The sequence below is a fragment of the Dendrobium catenatum genome, unplaced genomic scaffold (assembly GCF_001605985.2).
Source record: "Dendrobium catenatum unplaced genomic scaffold, ASM160598v2 fragScaff_scaffold_974, whole genome shotgun sequence".
Classification (NCBI taxonomy): domain Eukaryota; kingdom Viridiplantae; phylum Streptophyta; class Magnoliopsida; order Asparagales; family Orchidaceae; genus Dendrobium; species Dendrobium catenatum.
Genome location: NW_021319436.1, coordinates 1,820,503 through 1,837,941, shown reverse-complemented (window position 1 = coordinate 1,837,941; position 17,439 = coordinate 1,820,503). Strand labels below are relative to the sequence as shown.

Below are 17,439 nucleotides of genomic sequence, written 5' to 3'. Positions count from 1 at the left end.
CACTTTTTTTTTAAGTTATTGCGGATATTATGGTTTCGTTTGGGACGGCTATTTTACTGCTTCTTAAATCAGCTTCCGAGTACAAAAAAAATTTTGTACTCGAAAGCTACTTTAAGAAACAATAAGAAAGCCGTTCCAAACGAAGCCTATAAATATATTCTTTTTAAGGAATGAAAAAAAGCTGATTTCTTAAAGCTACCTCAAACAAAAAGTTGGGCTATTAAAATTAGATTCCTGCCAAAAAATTTCTGAAAAGTAATGAGAAGGCAGTAGCAAATGAAAAAGTAGTTGCGATCTAAGAAAATAAAGTAATGAAAAAGTTGTCCCAAATAGACTCTAAATATTCCGTAGGTCTTGTGCATTATTTTTTCTTAACTAACAAAAAATGTAGACCAAAATGGCAGAAAAATATGCGACATAAAAACATGAAAAAAAAATTCTTGCATTTCCAGACTTCTGGTTGTAGACAACGAAGGCAAATCATTTGCTAGTTATATAGATCCCACAATATCTTTTATATATATTACATAAAGAAATGTTCATCAAATCATATATACAAACAAAGTCAAAAGTTCTGCATTAGATTGGCCGAGAACTGTGACAGATGAGCAAAGTTAATCAATGCTCAACTTACGATAAATTTCCCCAATCAATAATATTTACTCACAATTCAACATGAAATAAACAGAGGAAAAATTGATATATATGTACAAGTTGATAGATGATTACCTTGTTTCTTCGTGGGTTGCTCCAGTTTTCCAGACAATATCTTTGATGCCCGTGGAAAATTTCTTATAGAACTGCATGTTGTGATCATCAGAAACTCAGATGGAATTTAAGGTTTCGTTTGGGACGGTTTTCTTATTACTTCTTAAAACAACTTTTTGGCAATTTTTTACTAGAAAACTGCTTTAAGAAGCAGAAAGAAAGCCGCCCCAAATGAAGCCTAAGTCTCAAAATTCGAACTTATTAAGTACAAATTGACTTGCCTTGTGAAACTCCAGTGTGTCACCTCCGGTTTTGCGAAGCTCAACCATGTGAAGAGAAGGGGCTACCTCAAAAACCTGGGAGCATGGTAGAGCAGAACATTAGGCCGTGTTAGGTTCCAAGGAAATTTGTATAAGGCTAACAAAAAAGGAATGTGTGTTTCATACTCATTCATGTTGTTTATTTAAGATATAATTAAATGGGTTATTTAGTTGTTTGTAGAAAAAAAAATATGCTGAAGTGATAATTTAGTTTTCACCTAATTTGTGTGAAAATAAAATAATTATATTTGAGTGATTTATGAAGTTGAAAATTAAGGTTTATTTCTACGAAAATCTAACCAGATGATGAAATCTTGCCCAGTTCAGCATCTTCTAATATATATATTTTTATCTGCAAATCACCAATGGGCCTAAAAGACAGAAAACTCAACTAAAATATATCAACCTCGAGATTTTCCTACAACTTTTTCGACCAATTTAACGTGAAATATTACTGGAAAAATATTAAAGGCTCTAACATGGATGATCAGAGCTCCTGGCAACCAGATGGAGCATTCTGCCGGCCAGAGCTTCAGCTTGTTGGTGGCCGGACATGCAAAATGTCTTAAAACATTTACCTAATATTGTTTCTCTAAACAAAGGAAATTATACTTCCAAATTTCTTTTCACGTTCTCTCCACCCTTTTATGCCATTTATAATTTTCCCTCGCAACCAACAGAGCCTGAGGAATTGGTCGTGATCCTTGCATCATATCATGAAAAATGGATACAAATTTTTGACTACTACTCAGTATCGGCAATGGGTCTAAAAGAGTATCTAAAAGGGTGAAATTCAGATATTTGCACCCTGTCAAAGGAAGGAACCATTGCATATATGTTTGGAACAGATTCCATTTTGAGAGATTTGAAAAAACACTGTTTCACGTTGAAACGCTTCAAGGGATTGAAAATCAGTTAAAAGATGTCCGATTGAGCAATCCAAGCTAAAAGACGATGTTCTTGCGGTAGAAGCAACCTGCAATCGCATTACTAAAAAGGATTATCCGTGTCCAGAATTTCAAGGCAATACTATTGTTTATTATACACAGAAATGAGAAATGCTCAATAAATTCACTCTTGATGAAGATACTGAGATGTCTGACAGGATTACGCTTGTTGTTTTCAGGTATGCTAAAATGTGCATCAATCTTTCAAAAAACAGAAAATGATAATATCTTCGATAAAAAATTGCATCTGAAACAAATCTTAACTCTTTTAATAATCTAATTCTTTCATCTCCATTAGCTTTTAAAAGCTACAACTAACGCCTTATGAATACCTCAGTTGCAACGGATAAGTATCCCTTCCTTCCACTCCTATCACCCTTTAACTTCATCTGCAAAAATGGCCATTAAATATTACTAAATTTTTTATCCAAAAAATAAATCAGCTAGAAATTAAACATTATAATCGTTGCTTTTGAACAAATAATGAAGTTTAATGACATTGCAAGTACCTTGTAGTTGTGTTTGTGCACATTAAATCCAAGAGGTTTAGCAGTTTCCTCTAACTTAGACATTATTTCATTAGGAGAGCACGGAGAAGTAAAACTTGTTTCCCTCTTAACAATCCCCTATAAATTTCAAACATTATGCAGAAGAATGTAACAGTATAACAAGCTATTAGTTGAATCATACTAAATTACCTTAATGTTTCACAATTAAGCAATATTAGACATTTTGAAGCTCAAGAAAAAGGATTTTAAAAATAATGGCAGATATTACATAGAGTTATGACCATGTACTTTCATATCTTAAAAAGTTGGGAAAAATAAATAAAAAGGGGATTTATATGCATACCACTTCAAACATCTTAATTTACACAACACCTAAAACATCCAGCATTAGAGTTAACCTTGTCGATACGATGAGTCACAGGTTGAAGAAATCAAGATCCAGCCAAGCTTTGATTATAACAATCTGAATTTCTCAAAATAATTGAAAATGAAAAAAATTGAATTCTTGTTTGAATTGCAGCACAATAGAGAGAAAGGGAGAAGGCTGATTTTTAGCGGCAAGAACGCTTTGCCCTTTTTGTAAAAATTACTTAGATCACTGTAGGTGATTCTAACCCATCTCTATTTTAAATATTTTGATTTTAATTATTTGATTCTCCACATAATACAGGAAGGAGTCGTTGGCAAGCTGTGAAGAGTATACCGAGGTATCTAAAGGGTATAGTTGATGCAGCTTAGAGATGTAGTCACCACGGCAGTAGTGCATAACTCATGAGTCATGACTAATGGTCCACTTGTTTGAAGAACTACACTCGACCTGATCCCTTGGGAGGGGGGATACGTAGGCAACCATCTGGGTGCAATCGTTCTAATATTGGAGTCGAATTGTCATCTTCCACTTTCAGAAGTGAAAGATGAGGTGGAGATTGTTAATTTGAAATTATTTCCAAATAGAAATAAGCTTTTAATGGCTCATTATTGTAATTGATTACGGAATAGATAATTTCTCTAATTAAGTTGATTTGATTGGTACATTAATTAGGGGATCTAATTATTGCAATAATTAAATATTTGATTGATGCATTAATTAGGAGATATAATTATTGCATTAATTAGGGATTTGATAGGAATATGTTTAAGATATATTAGTAAGCTTTTTACTAATATACTTTAGCTCAAATCTATAAATAGAGACCTGAGGCTGTTGTTGAATGTAAGAGATGAGATAAGAGAAAGTTTGAGCGTTATTGTAATTTTCTATTGTTTTTCAAGATTGTGAAATCATCATCCTATCCCCGTATACGTAGGCATCTTCGCCGAACCACATAAATCGCCGTGTTTTGTATTGTTTTGTTGTGTGATTTTGTTTCCGTTGCGATTGTTTGCACAACAGATTATTCAAAACAATGCACATAGAAGGGAGATTTAGTTTCCAAGTCAATAACCTAAGGTTGTATTTGGATTTAAGTGAAGGAAATGAAATGAAATTCAAAGAAAATTTGGGATGATTCTGAATTTGCAGCCACTGATTTGAGCTTTTCAACCTTTTTTTATGTCCATTCACGCAAATTCCGAGCATCAAAACACAAGCTGAGAGGTAAATAAATATGCTAAAACAAATGGAAAATAGCAAACGATAAGAGGAAATGCAGTAGCAGACAATAGAAAATTTACTCTAGATAGCAAATAAAGATTAGCAGAAAGATAAACGAGAAGTTCTTGAAAGCAGAAATAGTTTTGTTTCTACTTTGTTGGGTTAAAAAAGGTTAGTCATAGAAGAAGAGAAGATGAAGGAATTAACTGCAGATGACCTTAGTTAATTTAGAATTCACAACTTGTAATTTTAGAGAAGAACACATGCATTTGATGAGTGGAGCCTGAAAAGAAGAGCATAATTTTGATGCCCGTTATTTATTGGCATAATGGGGGCCTTTATTTTATATAGTAGACTTGAGGAAACTGGCTAGAATACCTTGCCACAGCCAAAAATCATAAGAGCAGAAGCAAAATTTGCATTTCATGTCGATCTCACATCACAAATAAATAGCATCTGTACCTGATCATGATCCCATGGTACCGTCGCCCCGGGCCATCGTGGTCCCTAGTCTACTTAGTCAGAGGAGGTAGTCGACCCAGCCTGACAGAAGGATCATTGTCGACAGCTCATGGGTTTGCTTCGTCCAAGGGGACCTTGTAGACCTAGGGGGAATGTTTGTCTAAGGGGACAAATTTGAATCCACCTTAGCTGACAGAGGGCTTTGTGCCCTATCGATCATATCCTATTGATTCATATCTCAAGGATTTGATGCCAATAAGGAACGCATTGACTCTGGCCATAACCGCTATCTGTGGTGCTATTTAGCGGCAAAATCACTCGGTTCAGAGGGCTCCGGGTCATAACCGTTTATCCTGCGGTGCCATTTGGCGGCAAAACCGTCGGTTAGAGGACACGTACCACGTCCTTATTGGCAAGAGATTGTTTGAGAATAGATCCTAGTGATATTTTCGACTAGGAATTTAGCTTTTTTGTGAGTTGAAGCAAATTTTAATTTATCCACCTCGGCAAACTATTGCGGAGGGTGGATGGATTTTGTTTAAGTTATTGATGGATTTATTTTGAATTTAAATATCTTGGAGTTTTGGGATTTGTTGGATTTTGAATGGACTTTTGGGAGGCATATGAAAATATTTGTGAACCACTCCGGTTGAGATCTGCAATTAACACGACCATCATCAGGGTGTTTGGGGTTATTCTATTTGTAGCTTGAACCTTGTTGACTCGGCTGAGCTGTTAACCAAGGATCGGGTTTCTCGTAGGATTTGTGCATTTGTTTAGTGAATTCTTTTGATTGTAGGCCTTAAAGACCTAATATGAATGTATTAAAACAAATACACTGGTCGCCACAACCGTCTATTTGTTTAAAGGTTCGAACTCTATCGACTCCTATAGATCCGTATAGAAGGATCAGGTTCGAACTAGAATTCACTTGTCAACCCGCGCAACATCGCTAAGCGTCACATGTATACCAATAACACGCTTGCTGGGGCCTATGCGGGTGTTTGATTGTATACCCCTTTAGTGTACTTATGTGTATACAATTTATAGTGCACGTGTAGAGGTACTTTGAAAGTATTTGTAGACGTCTTCTGTCCACTTGTATGAATATTGCGGATCCGGTGGCGTGGCATTGTAGATTGTAGACGCCTTCTGTCTGCTTGCATAGGTGTTACAGATCCGGTGGCGTGGCGTTGTAGATTGCAGACACATTCTGTCTGCTTGCAAAAGTGTTGCAGATCTGGTGGCGTGGCGTTGTAGATTGTAAACGCCTTATATCTGCTTGCATAGGTGTTGCAGATCCGATGACGTCATGTTGTAGTCTTGTGGACGTCTTCCGTCTGCTCGCATAAGTATTACAGATCCGGTGGCGATCTGATCTTGATATTAGGAGGTATCACCTCATTTTGATATTGACTCCCCCTCTTTTCTCATTCACCGGGGAAGGTTCTTCTGGACTTTGGGGTCAATGACTGTTGATTTGGAAAGAACTCTTTTTAGGCTCTTCGGTGTAGTGGACTTGCTATTTTCAGTGTTTGTGGGCACCAGAACTATTTTCTTATCAAGTATAGAACTAAGAAGAGACTTTGGAACACCAGAAAGTTTGGTTCTAATTTGTTCAAACATCTCTTCCATTCTACCAGAGGTGTTCTTTTCGTACATCGGGTTGCCTTTGTACCCAGTATATTGACAGCACTTTGATCATCACTGTCATTGGTGATGCTTGTACTTGTGCCCACAATGGTTCATTATACTTACGATGTATCCACTGTTGTTATCCACAAGTGTCTTGTATATATTTGCGGAGACCCGTTGTATCCACTACGAGCTTCTAGGAATATTCGTAGAAGAGTCATTGTTGCCTACATCGTATCCACCTTTCACCAATCTCATGTGGGTTTAATGATTGCATTTTGTAGGTATGGATCATATTTGGTACGATCTTTTAAAAAAATGTCCGTAGGAGAGTCATTTGCACCAGTACCATATCAGCGATTATACTTGCTTGCAAGGACGGATCTTCTACTGTCAAATGGTAGTGTTGCCTTTTTCAATCAACAGGCATTGGAGGGACTATGGTAAGAGTCTATTTCATTGAGGTCTTGTAATGTACTTTGAGTCACTTTTGGCCGTATGAATGCTCTTATAATTTGAGCTCCCTCATATATGACTCAAGCTTTGCCCTTTGTGTATGTTTGAGTTTGAGTTAAGTTTTATTTAGACTTGGGTTCATGGAGTCTACAACCCCCACTTAATGCTATATAGCACGAATTCAAGTGCGAGTTCATTTTCTTTGTCCGGATCAAATGCAAGACTGAATCCCTTCTTGTTCTTGACCGCTCAGGTTCTTGTATCATTCATGCCGAGTTTGAACGTAATTTGAGCTTAACATACAGGTTCACTTGCAAGTTGACTGGCTTTGGTAGCAAAATCTTCATCATTTGATTCAAATTTAGGACTTGTATAAGTCCGTTTGTTGCTTTATTTTGCTTAAATGTAATTGCTTGTTCAAGCTCAGATCCAGTCCAAATCAAGGTCTTTGTTTGATGTACTAGTCAGGTTCGAGCCCCCTGCAATCCTTTGAGTTCAATTACATGTTCATATTTTGTTCAAAGTCTTCTGGAGTCCTTGCAGGTACAATTTCATGTTCAGATTGATTTGAATTTGTTTCCAACTTTGATTTCATTTCATTTTGAATTTGATATTTATTAATCATTTAAATTATGTTCAGGTCCTCTGCTTGTGTTCAATCAAGTTCGACTGTCCACAAGTCTACTGTTCAAGTTCATCTGAGTGCAGGTTCTTGTTCTTTTGAGTTCAAACATGTCCGAGTGTGATCGTACATTCACCCGAAATTTTGGAAACCTCCCGGCGTCTCCCCCATTTAGGGGAAAACTACGAGAAACTGGGCCTTCCCACCACGTGCAATAAAGGCGTGTATGGTAGGTGTCCTCGGACGAGGACACTGCGGCCGTGCTCTTTCCTCCCACCACGCGCAATAAAGGCGTGTATGAGGTCTTCGGGACCTGTTTAAAAATGCACAGTTTGCTTTCCCCTCTCTTGAGGGTACTAATGAGTAACCCCGCCTCGTCGTAGATAACGCATCGGGGTCCCATCCCACCACGCGCAATAAAGGAGTGTATATGCGATTTTTCGGTGCGCCACGAACACCGAGGTAGAGTTTAGGCGATTGCTCGCCTCGTCGTAGGCGTCGGACCGGGGTCCCATCCCACCATGCACAAAAAAGGCGTGTATAGGCGATTTTCCGGTCCGCTGCAAACAACGAAATCGAGAATCTGAGTTTAGAAAATTCGTACCTTCGCGGGTTTGACAGTGAAGGCTCGTGGACCGAGGCAAGGGAGGGGCACATTTTTCTTTTATATTAATTATAGTTAATATTAATTAATTATAATTAATAAATAAATTATTTTTAATTAATTATATATAATTAATTAAATTCAATTCTAATTCCGACCGGAGAGGAAGGGAAAGTCGCAAAAGGTGCGGAGTCGGACGACCAAGGAGAAGTCGGCACTCGAGCTTGAGGTCGATCGTGACCTACAGGCGGAAAGAGCTCGCTGGATCTCGACTTCGAAGGCGAAGAGGAGATCAGGATTAGGGGTTTCGACCGTCTGGAGGCTCGGTCGCAGAAGGGAGCTCGGGAGAGGAGGGAGAGCCAACACCCGTGAAAAGAGGTCGAAGGTCCATTTAACGACGCGAGCTCGTCGTGCGAAGTCGTGGGGAGAAGCCACGCGAGGTATGGCCTCGTCGTGCGAAGAGCAGTGACGACGTACTTATGGCAACGACGTGCGACGGCAGGTACGTGGATTTGATTTTGATTTTTTTTTTTTTTTTTTTTTTGTTATACAGCAGGTCAACAGCATCATAAATTTTACGCATTTACAAGCATGGTAGCTACCTATGGCTAGGAACGACAAATAGTCACAACCAAAATCCTAAAGAACAAGTGCAAATATTACGCATTTTATGTTGATAAAACTTCTAAAATAATTACTAAGCAGCACGACAAACTTTTGGCAACAAAATTTGGTCTTCCCAAAATATCTATCATTCTTAGCTTGAGCGGATATTTAAAAGCTGCCAATACAAGTACTTTCTAAAGGAAATAAATAGTCCAAGTCAAGCACATAGGGAATGCCGTCATTATAGCATACCGTTTGCTTTTCAAACAAATTCCCGAGGTTGAAGACCTCGGATCTTGAAATAAGTGCAAATGCATTCATTGATTCTGGTTTTTCTTTCTTTTCAGTCACGAGATGTTCCTGCAAAACAAGTGGCAAGGAAATGCTTGTCCCATGAGAGATTAGGGGGAAAAATGGATAACTAAGAATATTAATTGCATTGCTTACATAACGTTATTCTCATATTAACTTTTCAGAAGGAATCCTGCTTTAATACTGGCGAGTTTTGGCATCATAGTAAAATTTTACAACGGAAGTAAGAGCAACTGAATTATTACCTGTGAATCATTGAAGACCGCATCAACATCATCCAGGCTCACCCCTTCCATTTGCTCAAAATTAGCTGGCTTGTAACCTTTCTTGAACCATTCATCTTCCAATATTTCTGCAATTGTAATCCGCTATGACCACAACAATGAAAAAAATTAGCTCGAGATATTCTAACCAACAAAATTTCTTATTAGGATGAGTCTCAAAGCCATCAAATTTATTTTTGAGATGAGTGAAATATAAATTTTGATTAATAATCTATATGTTACGCTCATCTCAAAGTAAATTCAATAAGTTTGGGATATATCCAAATCAAAATTTAGTTCATATACAATCCAAATTGTTTCCAAGAGAATAATGTGATGCAAAATTAGGAAAGTATGTTGGCTATGACAATTTTGAGATAGAAGTGGATAAGACACTCACAGAAAGAGGATTTGGATCTAAAATCCGTTTAATCAACTTCTTTGCACTAGAAGAAAACCATGATGGACTTGAAAACTTTGCTTTACAGATCTACAGTTAAGAAGATCAGTTTTCTGAATAAGTTACCATATACAGAGAGGGCAGAGAAAATAATTTTGCAGATCTTACTTTCTTATATAAAGCCATGAGGTTGGATTCATCAAACGGCAAGTATCCAGCCATTAGGACAAATAGAATCACACCACAAGACCATATATCAGAAGCTCTTCCATCATAACCTTTATCATCGAGAACCTAATTAAATGAAGACTCTAAAAAGTGGTTTCTGGCGTGAACCAAAGTAAAATGTGAATGATGCAACCAGAAAGAAAGCTATTTGACAAACCTCAGGAGCAACATAATTTGGAGTTCCACATGCAGTATGTAGCAGGCCATCTCCCTAAGTAAACAGACATTTCTATTATCAATCGTCATCTTTAGGATAAACTACTCAATTAATTCATGGACAAATCATTTTCTAAAAGTCAAGATAACATGAAAAATTAACATGGAGAAAGGATAAAAATCCAACAAGGAAATTAAAAAAAAAAGAAAAAGAAAAGAAAATAATTGGTTTTGTATCAGCAATCTTCTGTGATTTTTTTTTCATAATATTATGGATTGAAAGCATCTATTTAAATAATTATGGCATAATTATGGACGTTAGTTAGGTTTAAGAAAATACTTATTGCAGGAATTGTAGACAAGATAGTTCAAAGGTGAGTAAAACCTGAATTTGAAACCTTAGTTAATCTGTTAACATCAAGAGATAATTCCAACACATCGGAGCATTAACTTGTTAAGACAAGATCTAGCAGAATTTTTTTATGTCAATTCCAATAATTCCTTCACAAAAGAAAGGATGGGAGCTGACAAAAATAAATCAACAAGCTTGAAGGTGATTGGTGTAGCTGGATAAAAATAAATCATGCCAAATTGTTTGATAACTACAAATAAGCACCCCCTTTCTGCTAAATTAACACACACACACACATATATAATTTTCCAAATTTTATCGACAGTTAGATCTTATTCATCATTTTCCAAATTTTATCCACACTTTACACTTAAAGATCATTTCTAGCATTCAACGATCTTGCTCCATTCATGGAAAATCTTCCCGCTACCACTAATTATTGCAACACAAAGCTATTGATTTGTACCCCTATGCAAGGAGCTACCAGCTTTTATAGAGATCTCCAAAAGGTCAACTCTTAGTATTTCAACAACTATGGACATCAGAAAACTCCTCAACTCACAGTTTTTTTTTTTTTGGCCTATTGGTGGGGTGGGGTGGGGGAGGGGTCAAATAGATAATGATAATGCACAAAGTTGACAAGACACCAAATTCAAGTCAAAGATGATAGCATGTGCTCATGCTTACTCAATCGTTAACCCCTAAAAGGTATCAACAATACGGATTCATTGTCTAATCCTCTTCAAACTACTGTGATGACCACTTCACTGCTTACATTGTCTTTCGTGTACCTTTATTACAAATTCGACTCCCATTCATCAATTGGCATCATTACTTGCATCTGTTTGCGTAATTTCAATGCTCACTCCTTAATTGACACCATCAAATGCGCTTTTTTACAAAGCTTCAATGCCCAGCTCTCAGTTGGTGATAGCCAACATCATCACCTATTACTCTTCACAAGCATCCGTGCCCGTTTCTCAATCAGCATTGCCGCTTATACCTTTGTGCAACTTCGATGCCCACTCATCAAACATTCAAGTATCAATAGCGTACATCAAACAGCATTCATGGAGATAATTGCTCACCAAAAGTATGATTATGGAAGGATGTAAATCATGAGTCCAAAGAAAACCATCATAAGTACTTTAACTTCTAAATTGTGGTGAAATCTTGTAGTATTCAACACCGATTGCAGTGCATTAGCCATGACTTATTGCATGGGAAATGATAATTAATATGTCATAAATAAAATAAAATCCTTATTTTTTTTAGTAAAACTAACCAGAAGCTAATATCCTATAAGGAAATACTCATGTTAGAAATGAACTTACTTTAACTTGCTGAGCAAATGCACTCAAACCAAAGTCAGATATTTTAAGAGTGCCACTGGAATCAAGGAGTAAATTTTCCGGCTGAAAACATATGAAGGTAAAACAATATTCACATTAAAAATGTTAAACAGAAAATAATTAAATATGAACTTGACCAACCTTCAAGTCTCTATGGTATACACCTCTACTGTGGCAGTAATCTACTGCATTGATAAGTTGATGAAAATATCTCCTAGCTTCGTCTTCTTTAAGTCTTCCACTATTAACCTAAGCAAAGAAATAAGTAAGTTATATAAGTGGAAAACTCATAATCTGTAAGTCTAATCTACGACGCTAATTTGAATGAAGAGAAAGAAATATATTAGGTTTATTTGCATGAAAGCCATCTAGTATGCATTATGGAAAAATTTCTTACAATTTTGTCAAATAATTCGCCTCCATCAACAAATTCCAAAACAATATATATCTTTGTCTTACTGGCCATAACCTGGAGATTATGAAAGTTTTACCATCAGAAGATATGATCTAGCATTAAAATCTAGGCGACAATAACTTAAGAAGTACATTCACCAGCTCACAGTCAGCAAAAGAGTAAATTTCAAAAAAAAAAAAAAAGAACAACTGATGACTAATGAAAATAAAACTAAACTTTAAAAACTAGCAATCAGGTGCTAATTAAACTGTTGACTATAATCTCCGATAGAGTAGAAGGAATATGTGCTGCAATAAGACTGTCAGAATGCATGCCAAGGTTTGCTTTCAAGCCATATGTTCAAGCACATCAAGGCAATAGATGCTCCTCTGGCACATACCCAGCGCTTTAAAAGTCAATTGGATAAAATATAATCAGAAAAATATTACAACCAAACTACTCTAAGAATATGGAGATTAGGGTGTTTTCAAACAAAAATGAACAAATCAGTAATTGCAAGTCATCATGAAATAAATCCTCAAAGAACATTCAAACAAAGAGAATAAAATCAAAGATACCTCATAGAGTTGAACAACATTTGGATGCTTTATCAGCTTCATGGTGGAAATCTCTCTTTTAATCTGATGGATGCAAAAATAAAATTCAATAGTGATCCCCCATAGAGAGAAGTCTAGTTTCATTGTGGATGAATTTGAAGTGATGGATAAAACTCAAATATAAAAGAAGGAGAAATGCAAGTATCATGTGTCATGTGGCAATGTAAATTATTTAGCAAACTTGCTAATAAGACTCATATTATACACACCAGTATGAATTATTCAAAATACTTATATTATTCAGTCTAACCAAAGTACAAAAACTACATATCTTTAAAACCTTTATGCTCTATATTTAATGTGACCAACTGACCATCCAACAAGGCCATCTAGTCTTAAGATGACATTGGTGGATGTTCGCATTATAACAAGCCTAAGCACATAATGAAAAAAAAGGGATGAAGAATCATAAACAAGGCACACAATGTCATACTTGTGCGATTATGGCAAAGTGTTAATTGTCGATGGTGAGCCCCTGAATAACTCCACATAATGTAATTTAATGGACCTAAATTGAGAGAACAATCTAAGGAGCTCTAAAAAAAAAAGTGGAGTAGTTGAGAGGACAAAAAATACATCTTAATGAACATGTAAAGAGTATGAAACTGAATACAGGTCTTCCCAAGGCCTCTTTGATGGATCCAGTAAATGCAACATCATATTTAATCAACTGTGGAAGGTCGATTATAATTAACTTTGGACCTTCAAAAGCTTGGGTAGGCACATAATTATATTTATGATTTTAAAGGTCTTCGATTGTCTATCATATCAGGTCCTCGAATATAAGCTTAACTCAAAGTCCAATAAATTCAACTTCATTGGATTTAATGAAGATGACTTCAATGATGGAATTTGGGATAATGAAGATAAAAGAATTATCATAGCCTCACAGGTAGAAATACTATTTTCAATGGATTTGTATTGTATAAGAACCAGTCAACCACTACAACTAATGAAACTTCCACTCCATAACATATTAAGCTGGAGGAGCCACTTATGCCAAAACAGAGGCCAATATACCATAAGAAGCTTAGGAGCAACCTAAGCTTCTCACACTCGTAACCGTCAAAAGGTCACAAAGAGTTAACAACCCGACTAATTGCTATTATCCTTTTCTTTATTAAATGTTGCTTAAATATACGAAAGAACTTGAGTGTTATAATGAAGCCATACAGGTAAAAAACTATGTCAAATATTTCTTTTTATGAATTCATAAAGGCTTGATGTTGTTGTTGTTGTTTTTGATAGAAGAGATTGAGTCTCTTCACAAAAACAACATTTGGCTATTGACTAAGGCTTCATTTGGTTTATTTCCCGTTTCGGTTTCAAAAACGTCAATAGGAGAAATGGAGTTTTTTAAACGGAGAAGCTAATACATAAAACTTCTCAAAAAAGTAGAGAAACGGAGTTTCTGAAAAAGTATGCTTCACATCCAAACATGTTCCATCAACTTAGTTTTCCGTTTCAAACAAAAAACGGAGGAATTACGTGGAACCAAACGAGCCCTAAGCTACGTAAAGGAAAAAGGTATTTCCAAACAAATGAATATACAAAGTAAAAGAAGAACATACATAAACCAAAAATTATAATGCAAGGCATATTGTAAAGAGGTTCAAACATAAAAAAATGTATAGAGTTTACAAAGATGTTTTAACATGTTGTTAAGCTAATGACTATTCATCTAGTGCTGAGCATTGTAGTAGTAGATAATCTATATCTAGAGCAAATAAATATTAGGATAGTTTTCCACCATGATGACTTAGAGGAAAACATCTACATTATGCAACCCAAAGGCTTTATTGAACTTAGGAAAAAAAAAAGTCATTTGCGCAAGCTAAAAAAAGTCTTTCTGGATTAAAAAAAAAAACTCACAAATTTTACCAAAATTTAGGTTCATACATATGATCAAACTCTATCGATGCAACACCAACAGCTACTATTATGTCAAATGAACTAAAAAAGATAGTATTATTATGTTATTGTATGTGTATGTGAATGACATTAATTGTAGGAACTAATATTTAAAAGATTAATGACCTATAAACAACTATAAAAGGAGCTTGAAATGAAAATTTAGGGGAAGCTAAAAAGATTCTCGAGATGAAAATAGATAGCAATAGGCCACAAGTATCCTAAGTTTTTCACAATCATAGTTAATTGAAAATACTAGACAAATTCAATATTACAAAGGCAAAGACTGTAAGCGCAAAACTAGCTAGCTACTTCATATTTTCTAAAGAAAAGCCAAAAACTAATGAGATATATGAGTACATAGCCAAAGTCCCTAACGCTTTAGTCATTGGATCACTCATGTATGCAATTATTTGTATCAGAGCAAATAATGCATAAGCAATCAGAGCAATTAGCAGATAGATGTCTAATCCAAAACAAATAGTATTGAGAAGTTGGCGAATGACTATTGTTCTATCTTAAGGATACAATCAATTATTCTCTAAGATTTAGACCGATTCACCAAAAACTACAAGGCTACATTGATTCAGATCTATGCAAAGACTGAAACACAAGTACTATTAAGTACATCTTTACTTTGGGTGGCATTGTAATCTATTGGACGTCACAACTGCAGAAGATAGTCTCACTTGAAGGGTATTCTTGATTTGCCCCTCCTTTGAACTTACAGAATATCCGATCTCTGTGCGATTGTGAGCATAGGTGATTCTGTCCTAATTATATAAACCTATGTGTCTTGTGTTTGTAATCTCTACTTTGTGTGTTCTCAAATCTTCATTTAATTTTTGCGGTTAAGTTGTATCACTATCCAAGCAATCAAGATGTTGGAAAAAGAAAAGAAAAAGGGTTCAAAATTGTGTCCTAAATTCCAATTACATCCAGTAGATTATGCAAACACACAACCATGCATCGATCCAATATCATGCAAAGAATCAACAATTTTAATTTGAAACCATAAACAGCCATATATTTCCACAGGGTCTGATCTTAAAATAGGCTGAAACCAATATTCACCCTTTCATTGAACAATGCCAAACTTTGACGCAGAACACAACAATCTACATTCTACAAGGATAAGACGGGGGATGGCCAAATTAACATAGGAACCAATGATCACACAACTAAGAAACATCACCAGCTCCTAAAAAAGATAATTATTTACTCAACAGAGCCTGAAATGAACCTCAAGAATATCAACCAGAGAAATTAAGGATGTGGAGCAATAAAGAGAAAGAGCGGGTGAACCTGCTCGACCATCTTATGGCGGAGGACCTGGTTCTTGTCCAGGACCTTGATGGCGACGTTTTCGCCGGTCTGCACGTTGCGAGCAAACTTGACCTTGGCAAAGCTGCCCTCGCCAAGAGTTCGCCCGAGCTCATACCTGCCCACGCGCGTGCGATCCCTGGCAAACTGATGCCCACTTTCGAGGTCATCGATGCGCGGGAAGAAGAACCAAGCTAAGAGAGAGAAGCGGCGGCGGTAAGAGAAGGACGATAGTGCATGCGGCGAGCTGGAAGCTAATCTTCGCGGAAACCACGCAAATGCGAGAGTGGGAGGGCGAAGCCGTGGCTGCACAGTCGACCTGCTTTCCATTATTTCTAAATATCGAGCGGTCCCTTAATTGAGCAAAAGACTGATTAGCCTTCTGGTTCGAGAGTGAGCTGTGAATATTTTTTTAATAATATAATTAAAAAATTTATAGAAAACTAACCCCACGAACATTTTGTAAATAGGTGTAATTCAACTGAGCCAGTTCGAGCTCGATTCATTAGCGAGCTCACAAGTTAAGTTTATCGAGCTATGAGTTCAAACTCGAGCTCTGCCTAACTCAGCTCATAAACTTGTTGAGCCGCTCGAGTAACTTAAAATATTTCTAAAAATTAATTTAAATTATCATTATATAATATATTTTAACCTTTTTAAATTAATTCTATAATAAAAATAAAAAAATTAATTTAAAATAAAGAAATTCGAGCTCAACAACCAAATCAAGCTCAAGTTCGAGCTTTCCAAAGAGTTTGAGCAATCGAGCTGAGCTCAAACTCATAAAAACGAAACAAGCTTAGCTCTCAATTAGATAGAAACCCATTCAATTTGACTTATTTACACCCCCGTTGATCCAATAAAACTTTTTACAAACACAAATAAATAATACTTTTCTTAAATTAATTAGTCCATTTTTAAAAATAAGATCATGCACTTATCTAAACATTATAATTAATTTGTGATGCCATTTTATTTTTATTTAGATATGCAGCCAAGCACATAGGTAATATATCATTTTACATTATCATCCTCCATTTTTAAAAAATACGATCATGACCTGTTGATCTAATTGCTATTGCTATAGTGGGAATATTATTTTTTGCAATAAAGATTATCAAACATTGATTACATCGCAAAATAGGTGATGTATTGCTCAATAACTATCTAGTATTATACATTGAGAATGAAGTATTTGACTCCGTTCTCAATAAAATCATTATGCAACATTATCAGAAAATGCAAAGTTTATAATTATTTTTTTAATTCATAAATTATAATAAAAATACAAGACATTGCTTAGAATATTAACTTATATATATATTTTAAATTTTTTATATAATGAGTTTTACTACCCTAAAAAATAAGACTGGATCCATTCCTGTTAAGAATAAACTAGAGATTCTAATGCAGAAGAGATGACTTAATAGTTGGTAATTTTTTTATGGTTCTTAAATAAAAAAGCTAATGATTGTATTATCATCATCTCTCTTCTTTTACTTGCTTAACAATTTCATTAATTGCTCACTTACCTTAAGCCTCCTCTTTTTAGCTCAAATTGCTCACCTAGTTAAGCCAAACTCAACTCATTCATTAAGGAAAGCCATTTATTCGATGATAACAAAGCAACATATACCCAATTTAGAAAGAACTCATCATTATCCACTT

General features: G+C 35.6%; 1 protein-coding gene across 3 annotated transcripts; it reads right to left on the bottom strand.

The window, feature by feature from the left end:
* Positions 1-426: 426 nt before the first annotated feature.
* Positions 427-16,136, bottom strand: LOC110101878 (CBL-interacting serine/threonine-protein kinase 9-like). Of its 3 annotated transcripts, XM_020829966.2 has the most exons (15): positions 15,754-16,136; positions 12,499-12,561; positions 11,924-11,995; positions 11,668-11,775; positions 11,509-11,589; positions 9,824-9,877; positions 9,607-9,732; positions 9,439-9,528; positions 9,021-9,143; positions 8,716-8,823; positions 2,485-2,601; positions 2,308-2,364; positions 990-1,064; positions 730-800; positions 427-595 (listed from the first exon to the last, which is right to left on the bottom strand). In XM_020829966.2, exons 1-15 carry the CDS (start codon positions 16,099-16,101, stop codon positions 580-582), a joined length of 1,509 nt encoding a protein of 502 aa, XP_020685625.1. In that variant the 5' UTR covers positions 16,102-16,136; the 3' UTR covers positions 427-579. The 3 variants fall into 3 exon arrangements, with proteins under 3 accessions (XP_020685625.1, XP_028553407.1, XP_020685626.1); XM_028697574.1 differs by lacking the exon at positions 11,509-11,589; XM_020829967.2 differs by lacking the exon at positions 12,499-12,561.
* Between the last annotated feature and the right edge of the window lie 1,303 nt (positions 16,137-17,439).